The sequence below is a fragment of the Bufo bufo genome, chromosome 4 (genome assembly GCF_905171765.1).
Source record: "Bufo bufo chromosome 4, aBufBuf1.1, whole genome shotgun sequence".
Lineage (NCBI taxonomy): Eukaryota > Metazoa > Chordata > Amphibia > Anura > Bufonidae > Bufo > Bufo bufo.
The window spans coordinates 345,370,244-345,396,217 of record NC_053392.1 but is presented as its reverse complement, the minus strand read 5'-3'; the positions used below and the strand labels follow the sequence as shown (position 1 = coordinate 345,396,217).

The 25,974-nt window shown below is 41.9% G+C and overlaps 1 protein-coding gene across 1 annotated transcript in view; it reads right to left on the bottom strand.

Moving 5' to 3' along the window:
- Positions 1–25,974, bottom strand: part of NT5DC1 (5'-nucleotidase domain containing 1) — a 287,049-nt gene that overhangs the window by 236,567 nt on the left and 24,508 nt on the right. The window contains exon 6 of the mRNA XM_040431037.1: positions 25,802–25,883. Coding sequence (XP_040286971.1) covers positions 25,802–25,883 — 82 coding nt within the window. The remainder of the gene's footprint in view (positions 1–25,801; positions 25,884–25,974) is intronic.

Here is a 25,974-nt window from a genome sequence, read left to right as displayed (position 1 = left end):
ATCAAAACTGCCTTATTGTATCATTTATAATTATAGGGAGCAAAGTGGCTGTATGCAATGTGTTGACAGGCTCCATACACAAAATAGTGCCAGTATACTGCAGACGGCACATAAAAAGAGCCACTGGGAATTATGATTTCAGCCTGCCAAATTACACAATTCACTTTTAAAAGGGTTATGCCATGATTAAAGGAAAAAACGAAAATCAGACATCATATAATACATGATAATCTCTTTCTAACAAAGTCACAAGCAGCCCTGTACCTCATATGGAACCAGAGAACTCTCAATGCATTGCTCCATTTATTGCTCCATTTATTGCACCATTTATTCTGATTGCTCCATTTATTCTGCTGGTTGGCAGCTCAAAGCGTCATAGCCTTTCTGGTGTAGCATCTAACAGAAGATATGACTGGTGGCAGTTGAAGATTTAAAGGAATAGTCCCATCTCACTGTTACTAAGGAGAGGCGAGACACAGTTCTGACCACCTCTAGGCCGGGAAACAGCAGAGCGTTCTGGTGCTCTGCTGTTTCAGTAGCTCCAATTACCGTGTATGAGAGCTACTGAAACGGTGTAGTACAACAATCTATGCTGTTTATGAGTTAGGGAAGCATCATAGCTTGTTGTCCGGCGCTGTTTCATTATCTGTCATGCACGACCAGAGCGTTTCGCTGTTTTCCAGCCTGGAGGTGGTCAGAACTGTGTCTCATCTCGCCTTCGTAACAGCGAGATGAGACAACCCCTTTAAGCTGAGTGTGTGCAACCACCCTAGCGGGGTGGACAGAGAAATAAGGAAAAGAACAAACAGCAGGTGGCGCTATACTGATACATTTTATTGAATAACTCAGTAACTATACTACATTTTTAATCACATGCAATTACAAAAGTATTCAAATCCAGGTGCTGGTTTGAAAAATGCTGAATATTTTCATGGCACAATTCCTTTAAGGCACATAACTTTGAACAGCCATGCCTCCACATGAATGTTTTTTACGTTCAAACTTCTATGTTGGTATATTTACAAGGGGAGGGCTTAGTTACCATAAATGATAACATTCAATTTGCCTTCAGTTACCACTAGGGAGAGCCATAGGTTTGCCACCACTGGTCTAGACCAACAAAGACATACATGTTTAAGTCCATATTGGATATTACATTAGTCCAATCAATGACACCAGGTGAAGGATGACATTAATGACACCAGGTGAAGGATGAAGGATCTTTCTGGGAATGTTCTTTCATGGACACATTGTCTATGGATCAGTGACTATCAGATGAATATTTAAAATATGGCCAATTTCTTTCCAGATGACACTCCATCATCAGTTGACTTAAAAAGGTTGACAAATTTCACCCAGCAAATTATTATTTTGGTTGAAATCATCTGTGTTGATGACCTTAAGACTAATGTGTATGGCCACCTTAACACCGTCATCACTGACTGGACTGTGTCAGCTAATGCCTTGACAAGAAAGCATTTCAGAGAATAAACTCCATCTTCAGATTGTGAGACATGGATTTCTTTACCCAAGCACACGTTCATTTTATGTGTAACTTCTCAGAAGGTTCTTTTAAAGGTGTTTTTTCTGTAGTTCTCGAGAATGGAAACTGTGGTGTTCCGGCTCTGTACACGGTCTACTTCTGCAACTGCGAGTGCTACTAATATTTGATAGGTGGGGAGTTCTGGGTGTTGGAGCCCCACTAATCTCATACTGATGAATGGCAAGTGATAAAATAACAAAACACGCATTATTTACCTGCTGAATAACCCACTGCTTCAGTGCTGCAGTTTCTGTCCTCTTCATATAGTCTTTGTTTACGGGACTGTAGTATTGACGTCACGTCAACACATGATGTCTGCAGCCAGTCACTGGCCTCAAAGGTGCTCTGTCAAAACCCACTGCAAAATCTGCATTTTACAATTGCAGATTTTGCAGGTTCACCCTGGATTTGTGGATGAAAAAAAATGCAGCATAAGCACCTTCTGTAATGAAATCCACCGCAGGGAAATGTACTATTACATGCTGGACATGGCTAAGCATGTAATATATGGAATGACAGTCAAAAGCCACCGCTTGATAGTGGCACTTGTTTCTGGCTAATGGAGGGTGGTCTCAGGCAAGGGACCCCTATGATGTTCATATAATTTAATAGGGCATGTGCAAATGGATTATTCTGGGGGGACATCCCTTTTAGTATTGTTCCTTTCCCTTATGTGCCTTTAAAGATGTGTTTTTCACAGATTTCATTTTCTAACTTTCAACTTTTCTGATTGCTTGCTTTGTAAAGCAACACTAATTTGGACTGATACATAAAGTGCAACAACAGTGCTCAGATGATCTGGGCAGATCCCAGAATGCTCAGTCATATCCCAAATATTCTCAGCTGTTGTAAATTCCTTCCAGTTCTACTTCAGAATCATCAAACAATATGAATGACGATGTCATCTCAACTAAGACTGTATCTGAGGGCTTCACAAAAATGTTCAACATTACCATGCTTTGGTAATAACTGAAATAAAACAGCTGTTGACTCACTGCCATATTCTGCAGATTGTTTCACTGCTACAATGTAGAAAACCTGAAATGCAGATTGAGGTTTCTACTGGATAGAAGCCTTGTAAAACATACAAGATAGAATTTTTACTTTTAACAGGTGTGTCTGGCATTACTCAAAGCATCTTGGCATTCTCTGTTTGACTGGCATTCTCAAACATTTTAAAATAACTATCTTGAAGCAGGAAATAAAGCTCTAATTAATTTAAAAATGTATGGCAGGCAGCAGTGTGTTGAAAAAAACCCTCTCAATAACCCTTCCATTTACCTGCCATTCCAGAGACTTGGCTCAAAATGGTCTCTGCTGGACCAGAAGTCATGGAGACCTGCTTTTGTTCAGGAGACTGCTGCTGCTAATCAATGGCCTCAGCACTCACCTGCACAACAATAGCAGTAACATGCCATTCTTGCACATGTCACCACTGAGGCCACTGATTTGGCTGCTGCGGTCTCATGACCAAAAACAGGCCCCTGTAATTTCTGGTCCATTGAGGAGGGAGCTATGGGAAGGTGAGTGAGGGGTTATTTTTTCAGCACACTGCTGCAAAAATAGTCGTATGACTTGTAAGTTAGAGCAGGAGCCAACGTTTGGTAATTCTTCTTCTTATTGTCCCCCTTAATGTTTTGCTCATATTTGGCACTTTCAGCAGGAAATTCTTCTACAAATTGTTGGGGAAACCATTAATGTATTATTGCTTGAAAATGTTGACAAAATGAAAGTTACTGAAAAGCTAATTCAATAGTAACAAGCACCACATCTGTTCTTCCTGTCACTTTTACAAAAACAGCAACTGTAACAGAACAGGAAAAAACATCAGTATCTCTAGAAGGCAAGTTTTGTAGCATTGTTAAGCAGGACCTTTCATCTGTTTTACTTATAGGAGCTAAATACCTGTACTTGCGGGGTACCCCCGCTGATGCTGCCACCCATATTTTTTTTAAACATCGCTCCTACGCCCCGCTGCGCCCTCCTGAAGTTTTCACGCTCAGTATCCTAATACCAAGCATCGGTACAGGGAGGAGGAGATGCCAGGGTTTCTCAATAGGGGTCTACTTCTCCCTGGCTGTGCTGTGATCCAATCACATCAGGGAGGAGCGATGCTTAAAAAAAAACTAAAAACGAGTGGCAGCATCAGTGGGGGGGCTCCTATAAGTAAAACAGATGAAAGGTCCTCTTTAAGGCTTTCCATGGCTGTATTATTTTGGTTAAAAACACCTGCCAGATCTTATTTTTAAAGGTGTAATGTTTTTGATTTTAGCTTTTATGGCATATTTTAGCAATATGCAGCATGCTCTGTGTGTGCCATTTTTTCATACAGGCTTCTCTCTAGGACTTATACATGCCACCAAAAATGCTTGTAAAAAATGTAATGAAAAATGCTCAAAATAGGTCTTTGACTGTTATACAATAATTTAGAAATGCTGAAAACATAGTATGTGTGAAGGATCCTCAAGTAAACAAAAGGGTATGAGCCACTGTACTACATCTGATTTACTAATATATGGTCAATCTTACTTTCTGGGAGGAAATTCTCTTTAATAATAAGTTCCATTAATGTATATTTTCCTTTCAATTGTCAATGAGCCAAACCTTGTTGGATAAAGGAGTAAAACAATAAAACTTGAATTTAGTTTGAGTCCATTCCAACACCTTCAAAAAAGCTGTCTGATACAAATGATGGAAAAGTTGCACTTATGTTCCACCCTAAGCAATAATTTATGTGGTTAGTGGTGTTTGACAAAAAAGCATGCTTTTTGCCTTGCAATATGATCTCTTTGTGTACTGTAAAATACTCCTGATGAAGGAGAGCCGTCTTGCAATCCCTGAAATGCGCCAAGCTAATAAACATACCCACAGCATAGAAGTCTGCAGTTTCCATTCATTGGATGGCCGAGGGTGTCTCCATCAGAAGGGCTTATTTGGCGTGAGAGGTGTGGCAAACAGGTGCCTTGAGATTATCCTGTCTTCTTTCCCCTCTCGAGTACTGCGAGTAACATGGTGGATTTTACTACTGCCATCTGAATATAAACCCACAGATTGTGCACCTCTATTTACTTTTTATTTGTACTATTCGTGAATAGGGAGAGACCTGTCAATCAAGCCGAGCCAAGAGGGGAGATGCATCCCCGATGACTCTTCTTGTTGGCGCAGCAGCTTTTCAGAGTAAAGCATAGTTGTTTGCAACCAGTGGGCCTATCAGGATTTCATGCTGCCCGTGGTTTAGACAGTACGAAGCTTTATTGGGTACCTATAATATGTTCTAAGAGAGATGATAGTAGATGCACCCACTAAACCTTCCCATCCCCATCTTTTGAGGGGACTATTAGGTTCGTCAACAGATGCATATCATCATTTCTATGTTTATGGTGGGCACCAGACACGCTTCTTAATAATAATGTTTTTCCTTTACACACTATTTATACATAGACAAGATGTGTAAATCCATGAAAATGTACTGTAGATACTTTAATATGAACTGTCAATTAAATGAATGATAAACAATACTTCCTTCAATGATGTTTCAATGTGAATGAGTCAATGTACTTGCATATTATAAAAGATTTCTTACTTGTAACAAACATATCAATGTGCTATGGTTTAAAATAGTATGTTTCACAGTGGTTTATTTGCAGAATATTTCAAGATATACGCAACACTGCTTTATTTGAATTAGCTCTTTACGTTATACTGATCTTGGTCTGCAATAATGGCGCATCAAATAACGGAACGAAATGTTTAGAACAGTACCCATTTAAAATAAAACTGTACAATATAATGAATCTGTTATTATAAAAATATCCCTGATTAGAAACACAATGACTGTTACATATTTCTACTGGTCATAAAAATGTGACTAAATAAAAGTGTTGCACTTTAACAATTTATGCATTGTTTTATTTGATGTACTAATAAAGTGGCTTAAATTATTAATAATGGCACCTCAAAATTAAAGCTCAGTAAGGATATTGACATATGTTGTAACAGATTTAGAATTACTTGTGAGACACTGGATAAATAATGAGGGTATCAAGAGTTTGAACGCTCACGATGAAAAAGGAATAAAATTCTGTTTCCTGGTGATATGCCACTACTTTAGATGGGTAAAGCTTGGCATTGGCAATAAAGCACAGTGTATAAAAGGTACTTTTAAATGTATAGGTCTCTGACCAATTTCTGTCCAATCAGAAAACTATCATTCTGAATTGGTGTTTGTAAGTGGCAAATTCATGCCACTGAAATATGCATCACCTGCCAGAAAACTAATCTGATCTGCGTAAAAAACTGTTTGCCAATCACAATGATTGTAGCATGTAAACAGTATCTGAAAGATATCCCAAACACAACTCCATTATAAGAAAAAGAAAAGTTTTATTTTAGGACAATATTAACACCCAGCTGAGAGGACTAGGTAAGTATAAACCCCACCACTGGGTTCCAGCTCCATTGCTCCGTGGCCGTGTCTGCAGCTCTGCAATGCTCTGGCATCAACATCCTGTTGATGGGCGGCACGTGACTGCTGCATCCAGTCACTGGACGCAGCAGTGACCTGTCACTCGTGCAGCACATGACCCAGTGTATCAAAATTGACCCAGATAAATGAGGGGTATTAGGTCCTTCTACTTTTCAAATTTGGCTAAAGGTACCCATTTCTCATTTATCCGAAGCTACTGTGCAAACTCTCAGCTTTATGAAAGTTTTTTTATCTTAGTGTGATTTAAAAACCCAGCAAGATTGTTGCTATATTTGCCACATGTCCTTAGAATTATAGCTGCAATTTAAATATATAGGCAAGGGATCATGGTAGCGTGCACTTCTACACGCTATTAAATCACCTACAAGATATAGCAGATTGCTTGTATTAATTGCTAGCGCTAGAAACGACCTGCTATTAAAATTGTTTTAAACATTGCCCCCCCCCCCCCCCCCCCCCAACATGGTTCACAAGATCCCTGGCATCCTCAGGGGTATATAGGCAATGGCCAATGATTGGCTGCAGCGGCCATGTGCCGCTCATCAACAGAATGTTGATGCCAGAGCATTGAGAAGCTGCAAAGACGGAGGGGGAACAATGGAGCCAGAAACCTTCTGTGGGAACTAGCCACTCTCTCAGGCCTTTATAAGTCTTGGATAACCCTTTTAAATGGTCATACGTTTTCACACAATGTTGTATAAATTAAGAGTAAAAGAGGCTAAAAAGATCAGCTGTGTCCCCTTTTCCTTCCAAAAGTAACATTTAGGGCTTGTTCACACGACCGTGTGCTGCGGACCGCATGGGCACCGACTGTAGGGCAGCCGCACGTGGATCGCGCACCCATTCACTTGAGCAAGTTCTATCTTTTTGCGGTGCAGAGGCACGGAATGGAACCCCACGGAAGCACTCTGTAGTGCTTCCGTGAGGTTCCGTTCCACATATCCGGATTTGTGGACCCATTCAAGTGAATGGGTCCGCATCTGTGATGCGGAATGCACACGGCCGGTGCCCCGTGTATTGCGGATCCGCCGCAATAAGGGAAGGGAGGGGCAACGGCCATGTGAATGAGCCATTACTCTGAAATCTCTGCTCAGTTGGTCTGGTGATGGACTAACTCACAGAGATATCAGATAACACAAGTGGGGAGAAGTGAGCAGGAGCTGAATGAAACAGGATAGGCACACAAAGAGACTGCCAGCTAAATAGACAACTCACTCGAGGGAGTTTTTCTGATTGCCTGATTGGAGTCGGTAAGGAATTTTTTTTCCCCTTAAGTGGGGAAAATTGGCTTCTACCTCACTTTTTTTTTTTTGCCTTCCTCTGGATCAACTTGCAGGATAACAGGCTGAACTGGATGGACAGATGACTTTTTTTCAGCCTTATAAACTATATTACTCACATCAATACTGCTAAGTATTTTCTCTAAATGTACTATATGGTGCTTCTAAATTAGCCCTCCTGCACACGACCGTTTTTTTTTTTTTTCGTTTACGGGCCGTTTTTTGCGTTCCATATACAGAACCATTCATTTCAATGGCTCCGCAAAAAAAAAAAACTGAATGTACTCTGAATGCATTCTGTTTCTGTATTTCCGTTCCGTTTAAAGATATAACATGTCCTATTATTGCCCGCAAATCACGTTCCGTGGCTACATTAAAGTCAATGGGTCCGCAAAAAAAAAACGGAACACATACGGAAATGCCCAGCCCAATTTTTTCTATGTAATTACTGTATACTGTATATGCCATATGGAAAAAAGGAATGGAAAAAAGGAACAGAAACAAAAAACGGAACAACGGATCCGGGAAAAACGGACCACAAAACACTGAAAAAGCCATACGGTCGTGTTAAAGAGGCCTTAGTGAGAGTAAGTTAGGAAGCAGATTCACCTCTACTTTCTGTGTGCTATTTAAGAAAATTAGTCTCCACCAACCAGCTTAGGGAGAACTGCAAATTTGAAATTGAGTCTACAGATACAAGAGATATAATGGGCAGAAACAGTGTTATTCCTTATGTACAAACCCACTGTTGTATGGATTAACCTCTTTCCAACCATCACTGTATATGTACATTGCTGGGCAGTTCTTTAACCCCTTAAGGACACGGCCATATTTCAACTTAAGGACCAGGCAATTTTTTGCAAATCTGACCAGTGTCACTTTAAGTGGTGATAACTTTAAAACGCTTTGACTTATCCAGGCCATTCTGAAAATGTTTTTTCGTCACATATTGTACTTCATGACACTGGTAAAATGAAGTAAAAAAAAAAATCATTTTTATTTATTTATAAAAAAAATACCAAATTTACCAAAAATGTGTAAAAAATTTCACATTTCCAAGTTTCAATTTCTCTACTTCTATAATACATAGTAATACCTCCAAAAATAGTTATTACTTTACATTCCCCATATGTCTACTTCATGTTTGGATTATTTTGGGAATGATATTTTATATTTTGGGGATGTTACAAGGCTTAGAAGTTTAGAAGCAAATCTTGAGATTTTTCAGAAATTTTCAAAAACCCAATTTTTAGGGACCAGTTCAGGTCTGAAGTCACTTTGTGAGGCTTACATAATAGAAACCAGCCAAATTTTCCATTTTAACCAATTTTTTCCACTAACAAAGCAAGGGTTAACAGCCAAACAAGACTATCTTTATTGCCCTGACTCTGCCGTTTACAGAAACACCCATATGTGGTCGTACACTACTGTACGGCCACACGGCGGGGCGTAAAGGGAAAGGAGCGCTGTGTGGTTTTTGGAAGGCTGATTTTTATGGACCAGTTTATTTACACCGTGTCCTGTTTCAAGCCCTCCTGATGCACCCCTAGAGAAGAAACTCCCTAAAAGTGACACCATCTAAGAAACTACACCCCCTCAAGGTATTCAAAACTGATCTTACAAGCTATGTTAACCCTTTAGGTGCTCCACAAGAGTTATTGGCAAATGGAGATGACATTTCATAAATTATTTTTTTTAGCCAAATTTTCCATTTTAACCCATTTTTTCCACTAACAAAGCAAGGGTTAACAGCCAAACAAGACTGTATCTTTATTGCCCTGACTCAAACACCCCATATGTGGTTGTACACTACTGTACGACCACACGGCGGGGCGTAGAGGGAAAGGAGCGCCGTGTGGTTTTTGGAAGGATGATTTTTATGGACCGATTTATTTACACCGTGTCCTGTTTCAAGCCCCCCTGGAGTAGAAACTCCCTAAAAGTGATCCCATTTACGGGTTTTGTTGGCACTATTTTTGGGGTACATATGATTTTTGGTTGCTCTATATTACATTTTTGTGAGGTAAGGTTACCAAAAATAAAATTCTTAAATTTCATCTTCATTTGCCAATAACTGTTGAGGAACACCTAAAAGGTTAATAAAGTTTGTAAAATCAGTTTTGAATACCTTGAGGGGTGTAGTTTCTTAGATGGGGTCACTTTTAGGGAGTTTCTACTCTATGGGTGCATCAGGGGGGCGTCAAAAGGGACATGGTGTCAATAAAAAAGGCCATCGAAATCGGCCTTCCAGAAACCATGTCGGTCCTTTCCTTTTGCGCCCTGCCTTTTAGTGATACAGCAGTTTACGACCACAAATGTGGCGTTTCTGTAAACTGCAGTATCAGGGTAATTAATATTAAGTTTTGTTTGGTTGTTAACCCATGCTTTGTTACCGGAAAAAACGGATTGAAATGGAAAAGTGCCAAAAATAGCTGTTTTGGCACCGTTTTTAATATTTATTTTTTTTGGACCGTGTTAATCTAGGGGGTTAGGTCATGGGGTATTTTTATAGAGGAGATTATTACCGACGCGGTGATACCTATACAGTGGTGATACTTTTTTTTACAATTATTTAGGTTTTAGACTATATTATCCTTTTTGATACAAAAAGTTTTTTTTTTGTTTTTTGTTCTTTAGCCGATTGTATTAGGTAGGGGCTCATTTTTTGCAGGATGAGGGGACGGTTTTAATGGCACTATTTTGAGTGCTAAATGACTTTTTGATCGCTTGCTATTAAACTTTTTGTTTTGTAAGGTGACAAAAAAAATCTTTTTTTGCACCTTTTTTTTTTTGGACCGTGTTAATCTGAGGGGTTAGGTCATGGGGTATTTTTATAGAGGAGATTATTACCGAAGCGGCGATACCTAATTTGTATACTTTTTTTTTATTATTTTAGTTTTACAAACTTTTTGAACAAATTTTTTTGGGTGTCTCAAGTCTGAGAACCATAGTTTTTATCAATTGTCAGTGGCAAAATGGAAAAGGGGATTATAAATTTAGTACTACATGGAAGTGTGGTACTCCCTGAAGCAACCGTCAATGCAGAGGCCCGGATGATCGGGGCACGTGTGACACTGAGTAGTGGTGTCATTCCGTATCTCCCTCCTGTGACACACTCTGCACTTTTTTTGGGTCCGTCCCTTCTTTCCAGTATGGGGGACCACACCTGGAAAGTGTTGGCCAGGGACGATCCGGGCGCCTACAGTTCCCGAGGTAGGTCAGAAAAGATCAGGGCCTTGAGAACTGCCTCACAGAACTGCAGGAATTTCCCTGTGTTGCCAGCGCACTGGAACAGTACAAGAGTTGTACATGGCAACCTGCACCAAGTAGACCGCAACTTTTTTGTACCATGTCCGCATTTTGTGCATGGCGTTATATGGCTTGAGGACTTGATCAGAGAGATCAACTCCTCCCATATACCGATTGTAGTCGACAATACAATCGGGCTTGAGGACCGTTGCCGCGGTACCTCGCACAGGGACAGGGGTGATGCCGTTATCATGAATTGTGGACAGTACAAGGACATCCCTCTTGTCCTTATATCTGACCAGCAGCAGGTTTCCACTAGTAAGGGCACGGGTCTCACCCCTGGGGATACGTACCTGGAGGGGGTGGGTAGGGAGGCCGCGTTGATTTTTCCGCACGGTCCCACAAGCGGACGTGGATCTGGCGGCGAGGGACCTGAACAAGGGGATACTAGTATAAAAGTTATCCACGTAAAGGTGGTAACCCTTATCTAGCAGTTGGTGCATAAGGTCCCACACAAGTTTCCCGCTAACACCCAGAGTGGGGGGACATTCTGGGGGTTGAATACGGGAATCTGGCCCCTCGTACACACAAAACTTGTAAGTGTACCCTGAGGTACTCTCACAAAGTTTGTACAGCTTCACGCCATACCTCGTCCGCTTTGAGTGAACATACTGGCGGAAAATGAGTCTCCGCTTGAACGCATTGAGAGACTCATCAACCGCGACCTTTCTTCCAGGTACATAGGCCTGTACAAATTTGGCCCCGAAAAGATCGATGACCGGCCTGATTTTGTACAGGCGGTCATAGGCAGGATCACCTCGGGGGGGACATGCTGCATTATCTGCATAATGCAGGCATTTCAAGATGGCCTCGAACCGGGAGCGTGTCATGGCCATACTGTAAAGTAGGGTCTGGTAGAGGACGTCCCCACTCCAAGTACAGCCTGGCACTAGTTTTTTTTGACTAGGCCCATGTGCAGCACGAGGCCCAAAAACGTCCTCATCTCGGTTGTACTGACCGGAGTCCAGCCACCGGCCCTAGCCAAAAAGGAGCCCGGGTTTTGAGCGACAAACTGTTGGGCATACAGGTTCGTCTGCTCCACCATTAGATTTACCAGTTGGTCACTGAAAAAATGACAAAAAAAGTCGTATTCAGTGAAGCCCACTGTGTAAATCTGGATTCCTGGTTGTCCAACAAAATCAGGACTCGCGGGCTCAAAGTTCTCTGGGGTACACCAGCCAAGTTCACCTGCAGGGGGCTCAGGTGAACTGACCTGGTGGGCCGGAAAACTAGTACAAGCCCCAGAGCTGCTCGTACTAGGGTGGGCCACAGGGTCCCTAGCATGGGGTTCCCCTCGATCCGCCTGGCGGCGCTTGGCCCGAACAGTGACGTCTCGTGTACAGACTCATATCCGATCTCTCAGACTTGTGCACGAAACATAAGACATAAGGAAGAGAAGCTGACATCACAGGTCATGTTACCCTCAGTGAAATCTAAGAAAGCAGCAACTGGAGATAAAGCAAGTGAACTGTAAAGCCTTTACATTTGCCTAGTTAGAAACATAGAAAGAACAAAAAAAATAACTCAGACAACCCTTTTAAAGATGACGCTTGTTTGTGAGTGCAGCGTTTTTAACAGCAGACACCTGGGGCTAATGTCTGTGATCGATAATAATGTTAATTACAGACATTTAACCCAAATGTGACCACGGCATTTAGGAGCTAAAAAATCCAGGAGCATGTGCTCCCATGCCTGCAACAGCATCCCCTGGTGGGGATCGGGGGAGACGGATACTGTACAGCAGCCTCGGTAATCCTGGATGATCCAAGGCTACTACAGATACAGTATGTTCCTATGGAGAAACTCCTGTGGCAAAGCTCCAGAGTGAATTCTCATAGACTCCAATGCTAATGCACTGGCATCTATGAGAGAAGCAATCTGATGACTGCTTGTTATAGTTCCCTATGGAAACTATTAAAAAGTGTAAAAAAAGAAAAAAAATAAGATTTTTTTTTAAAAACAATGTTTATAAAAATTTAAATCACCTCCATTTCCCCAAAATAAAAATAAAAAATCATCATGGGCATCACAGTGTGCAAAAATGCCCTATATATTAATATATAAAAATATTCATCCCATACGGCAAATCGCGAACCAGAATAATACACATACGGTAAATACAAAAAAGTTACAGAGGTCAGAATATAGTGATGATCACATTTTTTTTTTTCAGTATTAAAATACAAGAAAAAGTATACAAATGTGGTATCATCATAGTCGTACTGATCTGGAGAATGAAGGTAGCAGGTTAGCTTTAACACAAATGGAAAGCCGTAAAAACAAAAACACAAAACTGTGGCGCAATTGCGTTTTTTTCCCCAATTCTACTCCATTTGTAATTTTTTCCAACTTCCCACTACATCGTATACAATACTAGATGGTGCCATTAAAATGTACAACTTGTCCTGCAACAAACAAGCCCTGATAAGGCTATGTGAACAGAAAAAAATAAGTTATGGCCCCCAAGAGGGATGAAGTGAAAAACAAAAAATCTTCCTGGGAGTTATTATTATTATTTATTATTAAAGCGCCATTCATTCCATAGCGCTGTACATATGATAAGGGGTGCACATACATAATACAGACAATTGCACTAATCATAAACAAGATGAGTTACAAACTGGTACAGAAGGAGAGAGGGCCCTGCCCGTGAGGGCTTACAATCTACATGGAGTTAAAAGGGTTATCCAAGTTCTCAAACAGCCCCCCCCCCCCCCTCCATGTGTCAGGCCCCTCAGAGGTAATATACTAACCCTGCTCCTAGCGCCGCTCCTGGTTATAAGGGAAAATAATAGCATTCTTAATGCAGAATGCTTAGTAAAATAGGGATGGAGGGGTTAGGCTACTTTCACACTTGCGGCAGGACAGATCCGACAGGCTGTTCACCATGTCGGATCCGTCCTTCCGCTATTTCGCCGTGCCGCCGCTCCGTCCCCTGCATGTCCGACTTTTTAGTCCGGCGGCTTTCGCCGTGTACCACCGTGCTGTGCCGGAGCTCCGCCCCCGTCCCCATTATAGTCAATGGGGACGGAGCGGCGGTCCGGCGGCACGGCGAAATAGTGGAAGGACGGATCCGACATGGTGAACAGCCTGTCAGATCCGTCCTGCCGCAAGTGTGAAAGTAGCCAAAAAAAATTCTAAATTAAACTCACCTCATCCACTTGTTCGCGCAGCCCGGCTTCTCTTCTTTCTTCTTCTTTGATGACCTGGGAGGAAAAGGACCTTAGGTAACATCACTGCGCTCATCACATGGTCCATCACATGATCCATCACCATGGGCAATCACCATGCTGGTGGACCATGTGATGAGCGCAGTGACATCATCAAACGTCCTTTTTCCTCCCAGGTCATCAAAGAAGAAGAAAGAAGAGAACCCCTCCATCCCTATTTTACTAAGCATTCTGTATTAAGAATGCTATTATTTTCCCTTATAACCATGTTATAAGGGAAAATAATAAAATCTACACAACACCTAGCCCAAACCCGAACTTCTGTGAAGAAGTCTGGGTTCGGGTCTGGGTACCAAACATGCCGATTTTTCTCACGCGCGTGCTAAACACATTAAAACGCTTTGCACTAGCGGGGGGGAAAAAATTGTGCATTTTCCCGCAACGCACCCGCATCTTTTCCTAGATGTTCGGAGGCAAACTGCCTGATCACCCAGCGTGTGAGATGTGTGAATGAATGATGGATGTCTGTCGCATAGGGATATAGGAATACATCTCATCTATTTACAATAGAAACTCCTATACTTAGGACCTATAGGGACACTAAACAATTCACCATTGAAAACACACCTGCTAACCTGTGGTGATACATGGCCACAGAGTATCCATGAGGTTAACCACCTCTTCAATAGAATGTAGAGCGAGTGACAGCGGCCCAAAAAAGACATAAATTAATTGACTTAGCCCGTAACTGCAACCTGATATTTTTAAATTACCTAGTAGTATTGGTTTCTCTGAGTATTTTTGTTTTAAAAGTAAATAATAAAAGGTTAAAGTTTTAACATATAGATAGGACCCCTAAAAGGAGTTTTTGGTCAGGTGACCGTGGTTTGATTTTTGTTACAATCTCCTGAGGGCCCTATAGAGACAAAAATCTGGTTTTTTTAACGGTGCTGGAGTCACGAACACGGGCCCAGCCACCAAAGCACCATAAGCATACCCATTACCATCAAGGGCACCTCAACTTCCATCTGGCTGGTGTTCCCTGCAATAGAGAGTGCTATCTTCCCCATCACTGTACGTCGGCCCAGGGAGGCTCTGCTAACCGTGAGTAAATGAACTACTACCCCCATCAGCCCACCGTAGCCTCACGTGTTGCCCCTGTGGCCTGGACGTTGCAGTAGTGTGAACTTGGGATTGGAACAAGTCATAATAGAACTCCTGATGCACCAAGTGTGCCATTAATTTACTGGACTAGTTACCTAATTCAAAGTATGTTTGTTTAGTAAAGAACAATTTGCGTTGTGCTTTCTCCTTCAATAGAGTAAGGTATTGGCGACCCTTAAATAGCCAGTCCTGTCTATTGGGATCAGTGGGATCAGCTACATAAGCCGCCTCTAGTCTGGTACATTCCTCTGCCAATTCCCTCTCCTGACGGGCTGAAACTCGTTTAACATATGCTATGGATGACTTCAGGCAGCCCCTAGGATAACCTTTCAGGGTTTCCCATAATACTGATGGATTTTCAAAGGACTCATGATCAGTTAAAAATATGGATAGCTGATCAGGTATCCGGTCATTTGGTGTTAGAAGTGTCAGCCAAAATGGATGTATTCTCATGGAGACAGTTGGTCGATCCATTGAAGTAAATATGGTTTTAATTGTATGGATGATCAGATATTCCTCGTACCCCATAATTTACATCTGAAACTTTGCCACATAGCAGACGGTTTCCCAAAGCATAGTCTATACGCGAAAAAGATTGATGACTGGATGAATGACAAGAGTAGGTAGCGATATTAGGGTTCCTGAGTCTCCATATGTCTACCCATCCCACCTCCTGTATTAGGTTAGCTAGCGGGGTGGGGGTATGGGAGATGGGTTCTGGAGTGTTTGTTGGGTTAAGTTTATCTATTATATGGTCTAAAAGAATATTATAATCACCAATGCCTATAATCAAGGCTTGTGGAAAGGCAGCAGCGAACGCCACAGCTTGAGTCACCACAGCCATGGTTGCAGGAGGCGGGGGAACATAAATACCCATTATAACATACAATGTACAGTTGATAAATGCCGCTACAAAAATATATCTACCCTCCGGGTCAATAACCAGGCTATCTACCTCCCACCTCACTGATTTATGTATCATGAGAGAGATTCCCCTAGAGTAGGACGTATGACATGCATGAAGTGCCCACTGTACCCACGGTTTTTGCAACCTATTAGTATAATCAGGCATGAGAAGAGTTTCCTGAAGGCACAGGATGTGAAGATTGAAGTTTCTGATCCTTGTAAAAACCATTGCTCTTTTTCTCGGACTTCCCAATTCTCTAACATTCCATGATAATATTCTTAATTCTGCCATTGTGGTAGACTATAGATATGCCTGAATGGATGGGACATAGTAATATGAGGTAGGAATGGTGGCACGTGCCAAAATAGATTATACCCTTTGGGGGAGCAACTAAATATGTGTCTATAAAGTGCCATGTCTCAGTAGGTAAACAGCAATGATATTTTTCAATTGAATCACCCGTATCACACCTATCGGGTGGATGACTAGTATTGCAACATTACAAAAAAAACAAGAAAAAAAAAAATGAGAAAGGAAAAAGAAAATAAGTGTGTAAACCATAAGTGAAAAATGCACATAACTGTTTGTGCAATAATTGTGGCTGTCATGACAGTGAGTGCTGGTGACTGTTGTCGTCACTTGCACTAATGTTGCCAAGTGAAAAAAGGGAAAAGTGCAAACATGTATCTCAACATAACAATGAGAATAGTGCCATTTTAGCTAAATTGAGTATATCTCATACATCAAGGAGGTATTGAAAGTCCCAAGTCTACAAGGCAGTGGACTCCAGAATGTTGACTCAGATCCCAGGCCTGGCAGGTCTTCCCTTGATGTCGATCCAGGCACTTGCTTCAGTGGGTGTGTTGAAGAAACTGGTCGTTTCCCCATCAACTATTCGCAATCTGGCAGGATACGCCATTGAGTATGGCATGTTTAGTTCTCCGAGTCGTCTCTTGACCACTGTGAAGGTTGCTCTCCGTTTCTGTAGCTCAGCCGAGAAATCCGGGAACAGCATAATGGAAGTGTTCTCAAATCTCCATCTCTTGTTTTCTTCTGGCTAGTTGTAGGATGTGGTCTCGATCAGTGGAGTTAAGTAAGCGGGCAAGCATAGGGCGAGGAGGCTTAGCTGGGACACGATGCGCCCTGTCAATGGTGAATGCAGTGGAAAACTTTGCATCTGGAAACGTGGCCTTAAGCCACTGAATCGTTAATTCACAGGGGTTAGAGCCTTCAGCCCGTTCGGGCAGGCCGATAATTCTCAAGTTATTTCTCCTTAAACGATTTTCATAATAGTCACATTTTTGCTGCCAAAAGTCGACTTTTTTCTCAAGCGAGGCAATTTGCGCAGGGATAGGTGCGGTACGGTCTTCTAGCTCAGATGCGGGTCTCAGCTTCTCAGACCCGCTCATGCAGATTTTGCATATTGTGCCTTAATAGCCCTAGGTCCACTTTGACCTCCTCCATCTTACCCGATAATGACGATCTGCAGACTGAGATAGCATTTAGAAGTTGGTCGGTGACCTGTTTCAAAGTAGGTTCAGCGTCTGGCTCGGTCTCTCCCACCACTGCATCGGCAGCTTCCAGGGAGGAAGGTCTGGATGGTGAGTCAGTGCCATGTTGGGCTTCTGTACGTGCAAAGAATTTTAGCTTCTCAACTGCTGTGAGGGACTTGTTCCTTGCCACACTGCGTCCCCGGGACAGGGGGTGGGGGGGGAGGGGGGGGGTGCGTTTCTTCTACTCCTAGAGGCTCCATTCTGCCACCTCTGTCACCTCCCTCCAAGTCTTGATTGACAGGGCCAGTCAGTGTTCGCATCCTTGCTGCCTGGCCCTGTCAATCAAGACTTGGAGGGAGGTGACAGAGGTGAGAGAAGCCTCTAGGAGCAGGAGTAAAGCCCCCTCCTGCTCCTAGAGGCTAATTTGCATATTATAAAAGTTACCTTTATGGAGTAACGGGGTAAAGGATAAAACTATGAATAGGCTAGTTAGGTTCAGCTGACATTAGCACATCGCTAATATCAGCCAGTTTAATTTAGGTATTTCTGGTGACAGAAACCGTTTAAAATGTGCATTGTCAGCTACACTTACCATCATCATCCAATGTTTATGTGGGCAGAAACATTGTTGCCTTCTACGATGTGAAATGAAATAATGGTATAACTGTTTTGACTCTTTGGAACAAAAATGATATTTCTTTCAGAACACAAATTCTTGCTCTCAAGCTAAAAGCAGTTTTCAAGTCCAAATGAAGAAAGATGGAGAAGGCGCCGTAAAGCAGTTCTCAATATATAACTTGAACTATTAACCTAAAATTTTACTGATTGAAAATGGCAGGAGAGTAAAGTCTGGTGTGGTACGGCAACACATTGCCGTCAAGTATGTACAACGATCATTTACAAAGCAAAAGCAATTAAAAAGGGCAGTTATAATATCATTGATTAATCCATAAATATAAATGTGCCTGCCAACAGTAGTTGCTGAAATGTTCTACCTCATTTTCCTGGCAATGTTAATATAGCATTTTTAGAGAAACTTCTGGCCAGTGCTGTGATCTAGTTAAAATACGGCCACATTACTAAACTCCTTTTTTCTGGTATTATTTGATAAGCATTTTAATGGACAATAAGAAATGAAACAACAGGAACATTGCTAGCATTTGCAATTTTACATGAAATATTAAAGGACGGAAAAACTGAATTTTGGTTCAGTTAGGTGTTTGATGTGTTGCCATCCTAGAAACTTGAACTATGATCAGTGAACATACTATCGAGTCTAGTTTGACCTGGTGATTCATAGCATGAGAAGCCTAGGCAATGGTATAATTAAGAGATTTGTACCTATTGTATGAAACTGACTGAACTGTTGCATGTGCACTTGGCAGCTGAAGGCATCTGTGTTTGTCCCATGTTCATGTTCCGATCTCAGCTGGGAGTGGGAGATCGCGGCTCTGGACCACTCAGATGCTGTGGTCACATTTGACTATGGCATCTTTTCGCGCAAGGGACCCAAAAAATTGCAAATCCCCTATTTTGTGACTTTTTGAAGCCAGAATTCTGGAGTGCACAGTATGATAAATTCCCTCCTATATTTAAATTTTTTAGAGATACAGAATTTCCATAATTTACACACTTATACATTTCAAAATATTCCTCTACATACAAGTATGGAATCTGGAATATTCTAAAAAGGGACAATCAATAACGTATACAAGAATGGAAGAAGATCATGGGGTCAAAACCAAACCACTTAAGCATCGGTTGTTGCTGGAGCAGCCTGTATGGAGGCAGTTGTGACTCAGGGAACTGAATGGGAGATACATACATTTTTGTGTGGGGACCAGTCCTTCATTTAAACAGGTTTTGTGGTTCGGAATATTGATGGCCTATGCTCAAGAAGACCTATCCTCAGGATATCTGCAGGACTCTAGGCATCCCTGCCAATCAGCTGTTTGAAGGGGTTGAGACACATTCGCAAGCACTGCAACCTGTTCATTGTTAACATAAGGCCACCTACCTACACGCCATCTGCTTCCCATTTCCATTCAAGTGAAGAGGATGAAGCAGCAATACTCTGCCCCGATGCTAGTAAGTGGTGTGCACACAGACGGACCAAGCTAAACAATGAAGAGGTGCCTTCAAAAAGAGGATTACGGGGAGGAGGATTAGGGGGTACTGAGAGTAAGAACCCACCGATCTGAAATATTTATGGAATTTCATAAAGGGATCCCAGTTTTCACCCAGGCAGGCCCTCTCATACGAGCATCAGAGCATTTCATCCTCTGATGCTCTCCCTTGCCAGGTATAGCACAGGGTAAGGGCTTTTTTGTTTACATTTTTCACTGTTAGGCGGAGACTTCCGCCTAGCTGTGTCCTGGTGGCATTACCGGCATTGATGGGTGGGCTTTAGTGCTGCCCTAGCCGTTTTACAGGCTAGGGCAGCTCTAAAACCCGACCATTAGTGGCAGTGACATCACGGGGCTCACTGATCGGCAGAAGCCTCCGCCTAGCATTTCCATGGAGAGCCCGGGACGTCATCGGATCTCCAGAAAAAGCCCTTGCCCTGCGCGATTCAACGAAGGAAAAGGGATTGCATCAGAGCATGAAATGCTCCGAGGCTCATGTCAAAAGGGCTGGGTGGGGGAAGAAGGGAATATGTCCGGGTTCAGCTCTGAACTTGAACAACCCCTTTAAAAGGAGAAGAGATTTCTGGGCAGCTTAGGACTATCTTTGAGTAGTACTACAAGGAACTGTCACACCAGCAAGAACATAAGGAAAACTCAACCAGGTGGTGTCTACCCCACACAAAGTAGAATATACACTTTTTCACCATTGTCAACTTTTAGCATCAAATGTTGCTCATGACCTGTTTTGATATTTATTGTATAAATCAAACCTAATAAAAAAAAATTCTGTTCATATGATAAAAATGAAATCGGCAAAGAGTCCACCAACTATATGAAAACATCATTTAATTCTTCTAACCCTACACTTAATAGGGGGCACCTGTACCAGTGCCTCCTCCCTTCAATAACATTCTGAATATGCCCCTGGAGACAATATTCTCACTGAGACTCAAGGCTGTTATTTTTGCCAAATGTGCCTCTATTAAACAGTGTTTTGAGGAAGACAGATCACATTTTAGAGAAAAATTGCACACACAATGTCCCCAAGCCCAAGCCTGCTCACCATTTATGTGGACCAGTAAATTCTACATATAACACATTAATGGCATTAAAAAGGTTGTCTCACAAAAATATTCCACATTTTTCAAACCAGCATCTAAATCTGAATACGTTTGTAATTGCATGAAGTTAAACATATGGTACAGCTACTAAGCTAAGCTATTCAATACATTTTATCTGTATGGCACCACCTGCTGTTTGTTCTTTTCTTCATCTCTCTGTCCATCTTGCTGAGGTGGACGCACATGCGCAGTTCCATCCTTGAACTGCCACCAGCCCTATCCTCTGTTAGACCCTGTGACGGTTACAGGACATGCCGCTAAATTGTCAGCTTGATATAAATCTATTAGCGCAATGGGGAGATCTCTGGATCCATGTGAGGTACAAGGCTGGTTCTAGCTGTTTTAGAAAGAGGTTGTTATGTACTATATGATGTCCTTTTAAAGGGCTCGCTTTGAAAACACTGTACTTGTCAGAAAAGTTCCCTTAACAATCAGGTGATTACAAATTGTCCTCCTGCTAAGACTTTAAGCAATCAGTAACCTGTGGGGAAACCTGGCAGTAAGTGTTCAATTTGTCTGCAGTGCGACTAGAAGTGAACATAAAACATTATACCATTCCTACAGTGGGATATCAGTGTACTGCAGAACAGGATGATCCAGAGTGAGAGACGCTCTTTGTAATCGCTCTCTACTCATCACTAAAAGAAAAGGGCCCCTTATGATATTTCCTAATACGGTATATGAAAAAAGTATATATTTTTTTTAAAACTGGACAACCCCTTTAGGTTCCAGTTGAAAACGTGGTTCCCCTTGAGACTGAAGGGGCCACAGTACTAATTTAATGATGACTCCCTTTTAGGTTTTCCCTGCACAACAGCACTGTACTCACCAGGCTGATCAGGGAACTGCAGCCAAAGACATCCATTTGAATGAGGCCTGGCTGCAGTTTACGGCACAGAGGTGAGCCAGAGTGCCGCTGTGCAAGAAAAATCAGTGAAGAGGACACAGCACTAAATCATTGCTGCAAGCCCCTTTATTCTCTGGACAAGTTGGAGCTCCAGAGGTTGGACCGCACTGATTATAATGTGATACCATCAATTTCTAAAATGGGAATACCTCGTTTGTTTGCTAAGACTTGTCCCGGAATCCTGTGTAGTGACATTAATTCCTTAGAAATAATACAGAATAGCATCTCTTGAAAGCATTTCAAACATTTTAACCACAATGCAGATTAGGCCTGGACTACACTGACTTTTTGTAGAGCTACGGATTGATTTTAACTATTGCATTACAGCTGTATTTCACAGGATTTCAGACAACTCAATGTACATGTACCTAGATAGGTAAATCAATCACTGTAGCTCTAGACTAAATTTATGGGTCTATATTTTACCAGCTCAGTTTTCATCTCTGATTTAACCACCTGTTTTGCCTGAGTCCAGCTCAAGCTGTGGGAAAAGTACGTAACTGTTCTGCCTGAATAAGTGGAAGGAGGGGGGGGGCGCTGCTTTAGCTGCTGATATGTCCTGAGTGGTAGCAGCTATGGTAGCAGCTAGAAGCATGGGTCTGGTCTTGTTTGAAAGCTGGCATTCCAGGCTTTCACACGAGCATTAGCTCAAGATAAGAAGGACATATCACTGCTATAAATTGAGTTGGGAATAATAGCGGTAAAACCTGCTTTTACTTTCACTTTCAGCTGTAGTCACTGCACCCCGATTTCTAACAGTGATATCTTCAAATGTAGCGAAGATAATTTTGTCATTCTGGTATTGTTTGAAAGCTTGGAATGTCAGCTTTTAAATAATACATATATCCAGCTGCTACCAAACCACAGATATAAGCAGCCACCCCCTCACCCTTCAGTCTGGAGGAGGAGGAGGGAGAGCAGTTTCCGAGCTGACAGCCCGGAGGAAGGAAAGTGAAAATAGTAAAAATAAATATATAGAAATGTGGCATCATCATCAGTGTACAGTCGTGGCCAAAAGTTTTGAGAATGACACAAATATTAGTTTTCACAAAGTTTGCTGCTAAACTGCTTTTAGATCTTTGTTTTAGTTGTTTCTGTGATGTAGTGAAATATAATTACACGCACTTCATACGTTTCAAAGGCTTTTATCGACAATTACATGACATTTATGCAAAGAGTCAGTATTTGCAGTGTTGGCCCTTCTTCAGGACCTCTGAAATTCGACTGGGCATGCTCTCAATCAACTTCTGGGCCAATTCCTGACTGATAGCAACCCATTCTTTCATAATCACTTCTTGGAGTTTGTCAGAATTAGTGGGTTTTTGTTTGTCCACCCGCCTCTTGAGGATTGACCACAAGTTCTCAATAGGATTAAGATCTGGGGAGTTTCCAGGCCATGGACCCAAAATGTCAACGTTTTGGTCCCCGAGCCACTTAGTTATCACTTTTGCCTTATGGCATGGTGCTCCATCGTGCTGGAAAATGCATTGTTCTTCACCAAACTGTTGTTGGATTGTTGGAAGAAGTTGCTGTTGGAGGGTGTTTTGGTACCATTCTTTATTCATGGCTGTGTTTTTGGGCAAAATTGTGAGTGAGCCTACTCCCTTGGATGAGAAGCAACCCCACACATGAATGGTCTCAGGATGCTTTACTGTTGGCATGACACAGGACTGATGGTAGCGCTCACCTTTTCTTCTCCAGACAAGCCTTTTTCCAGATGCCCCAAACAATCGGAAAGAGGCTTCAACGGAGAATATGACTTTGCCCCAGTCCTCAGCAGTCCATTCACCATACTTTCTGCAGAAGATCAATCTGTCCCTGATGTTTTTTTTGGAGAGAAGTGGCTTCTTTGCTGCCCTTCTTGACACCAGGCCATCTTCCAAAAGTCTTCGCCTCACTGTGCATGCAGATGCGCTCACACCTGCCTGCTGCCATTCCTGAGCAAGCTCTGCACTGGTGGCACTCCGATCCCACAGCTGAATCCTCTTTAGGAGACGATCCTGGCACTTGCTGGACTTTCTTGGACGCCCTGAAGCCTTCTTAACAAGAATTGAACCTCTTTCCTTGAAGTTCTTGATGATCCTATAAATTGTTGATTGAGGTGCAATCTTAGTAGCCACAATATCCTTGCCTGTGAAGCCATTTTTATGCAACGCAATGATGGCTGCACGTGTTTCTTTGCAGGTCACCATGGTTAACAATGGAAGAACAATGATTTCAAGCATCACCCTCCTTTTAACATGTCAAGTCTGCCATTTTAACCCAATCAGCCTGACATAATGATCTCCAAGCCTTGTGCTCGTCAACATTCTCACCTGAGTTAAAAAGACGATTACTGAAATGATCTCAGCAGATCCTTTAATGACAGCAATGAAATGCAGTGGAAAGTTTTTTTTGGGATTAAGTTAATTTTCATGGCAAAGAAGGACTATGCAATCATCTGATCACTCTTCATAACATTCTGGAGTATATGCAAATTGCTATTATAAAAACTTAAGCAGCAACTTTTCCAATTTCCAATATTTATATAATTCTCAAAACTTTTGGCCACGACTGTACTGACCCACTTAATACAATTATGTTATTTTATTACACAGTGAATGCCCTAAAAAAATTGCAGTTTTTTTATCTTTCCCCCTAAAAATAAAATAAAAAAGTTATTTATTACACCATATATACCCCAAAATGGTTCCTAAAAAACCTACAACTTATCCCACAAAATAAAAAAAGGATTTAGAAGAAAAAGTTAAAAAGCTATGACTGTTGGAACACAAAAAGGGAAAAATATTATTGGTCCTTAGGCTCCATTCACACGGCCGCAAAATGGGTCCGCATCCTTTCCGCAATTTTGTGGAATGGGTGCGGACCCATTCATTCTCTATGGGGAAGGAATGGATGCGGACAGCACACAGTGTGCTGTCTGCAGCCGCAATTGCGGATCGCGGCCCCGATTTTGTGTCCGCAGCTCCGCAAAAAGATAGAGCATGTCCTATTCTTGTCCGCAGCTTGCGGACAAGAATAGGCATTTCAATGGGGGGTGCCGGGCTGGTGTGTTGCGGACCCGTAATTTGCGGGTCCGCAACACACCACGGACGTGTGAATGCAGCCTAAAGGTTAAAATTAATTATGCCACTAAGGGGTTAAAATACAATTGTGTCCTCCGATTTGTGCGCCAACAAGATTTACTGCAGACACATATTAAAAATCTACAATAAAAAGGTGACATTTATGGGAGTTTTTCCAATTTTAATGTGACTGTTATAGGGTTACTGAGTTTTGAGAACTTTTGATACATTAGAGACATTAAACATTTTGATCAGTGGAGGTCTGAGAGCTGTGAGGCTACTTTCACACTTGCGGCACAGTGATCCGGCAAGCAGTTCTGTCGCCGGAACAGGCAATCCTCATGCAAACGGACAGCATTTGTAGACTGATCTGGATGCGCATCCGTCTTACAAATGCATTGCAAGAACGGATTTGTCTCTCCGGATGTCATCCGGAGAAACAGATCAGTTATATAAATTTTATGCACATTTTTACCGGTCTGCGCATGCAGGATCCGGCACTAATACATTTCAATGTAAATTAATGCCGGATCCGGCATTCCGGCAACTGATCCGGAATTTTGGACGGAGATGATACTGCAGCATGCTGCGGTATTTCCTCCGTCCAAAAACGCGGTTCAGTGACTGAACTGATGACATCCTGATGCATCCTGAACGGATTTCTCTCCATTCAGAATGCATGGGGATAAAACTGATCAGTTCTTTTCCGGTATTGAGCCCCTAGGACGGAACTCAGTGCTGGAAAAGAAAAACGCTAGTGTGAAAGTACCCTGACCCCCACTGATCGCTAGAACAAGGAGAACGAAGCAATTGCATATTGTGCTCTCTCTTCTCACTGCAGGAGAGGAAGAGAGATGGATTCAATAGAAGGTCTATTGGCCTGTCTCGATTCAGTCCTCTGCAGTGAGGAGAGAGAGCGCGATATGCAACCACTTCTCTATCCTTGTTCTACCTACATTCTAAGTAAGAGATATAAGGATATAATTACACAAAGCAGATTTACTGCAGATATAGCTGACTGCCCCATACATCTTATGGAGGTTTGTAGAATCCATTCACAGACTACAGAAACAACCCTATTCAGAGATAAGGAACGTTTTTTCATTCACAGATATTTTTGTAAAGTCTGTCTAGTGTGAGTATGTCCTAACAGACATTTCCTCCATTTTCACATGGTTATTGTTATGAATGATCTATTCCCAGTATGAAGATGTAAATATAACATCTTACCTTTAAAAGCAGTAGTTTTGTAGTTGTGCTCTATTGCAGAAATAATATCTTTCCAGAAATCATACTTCTTTTGCCCATCAGTCTGCATAATAAAAACACATACACTGTGCATATAAGTAACTTTGTAACCGAAATAATAAACACACTACACATTCAATGACTTATCTGATTGG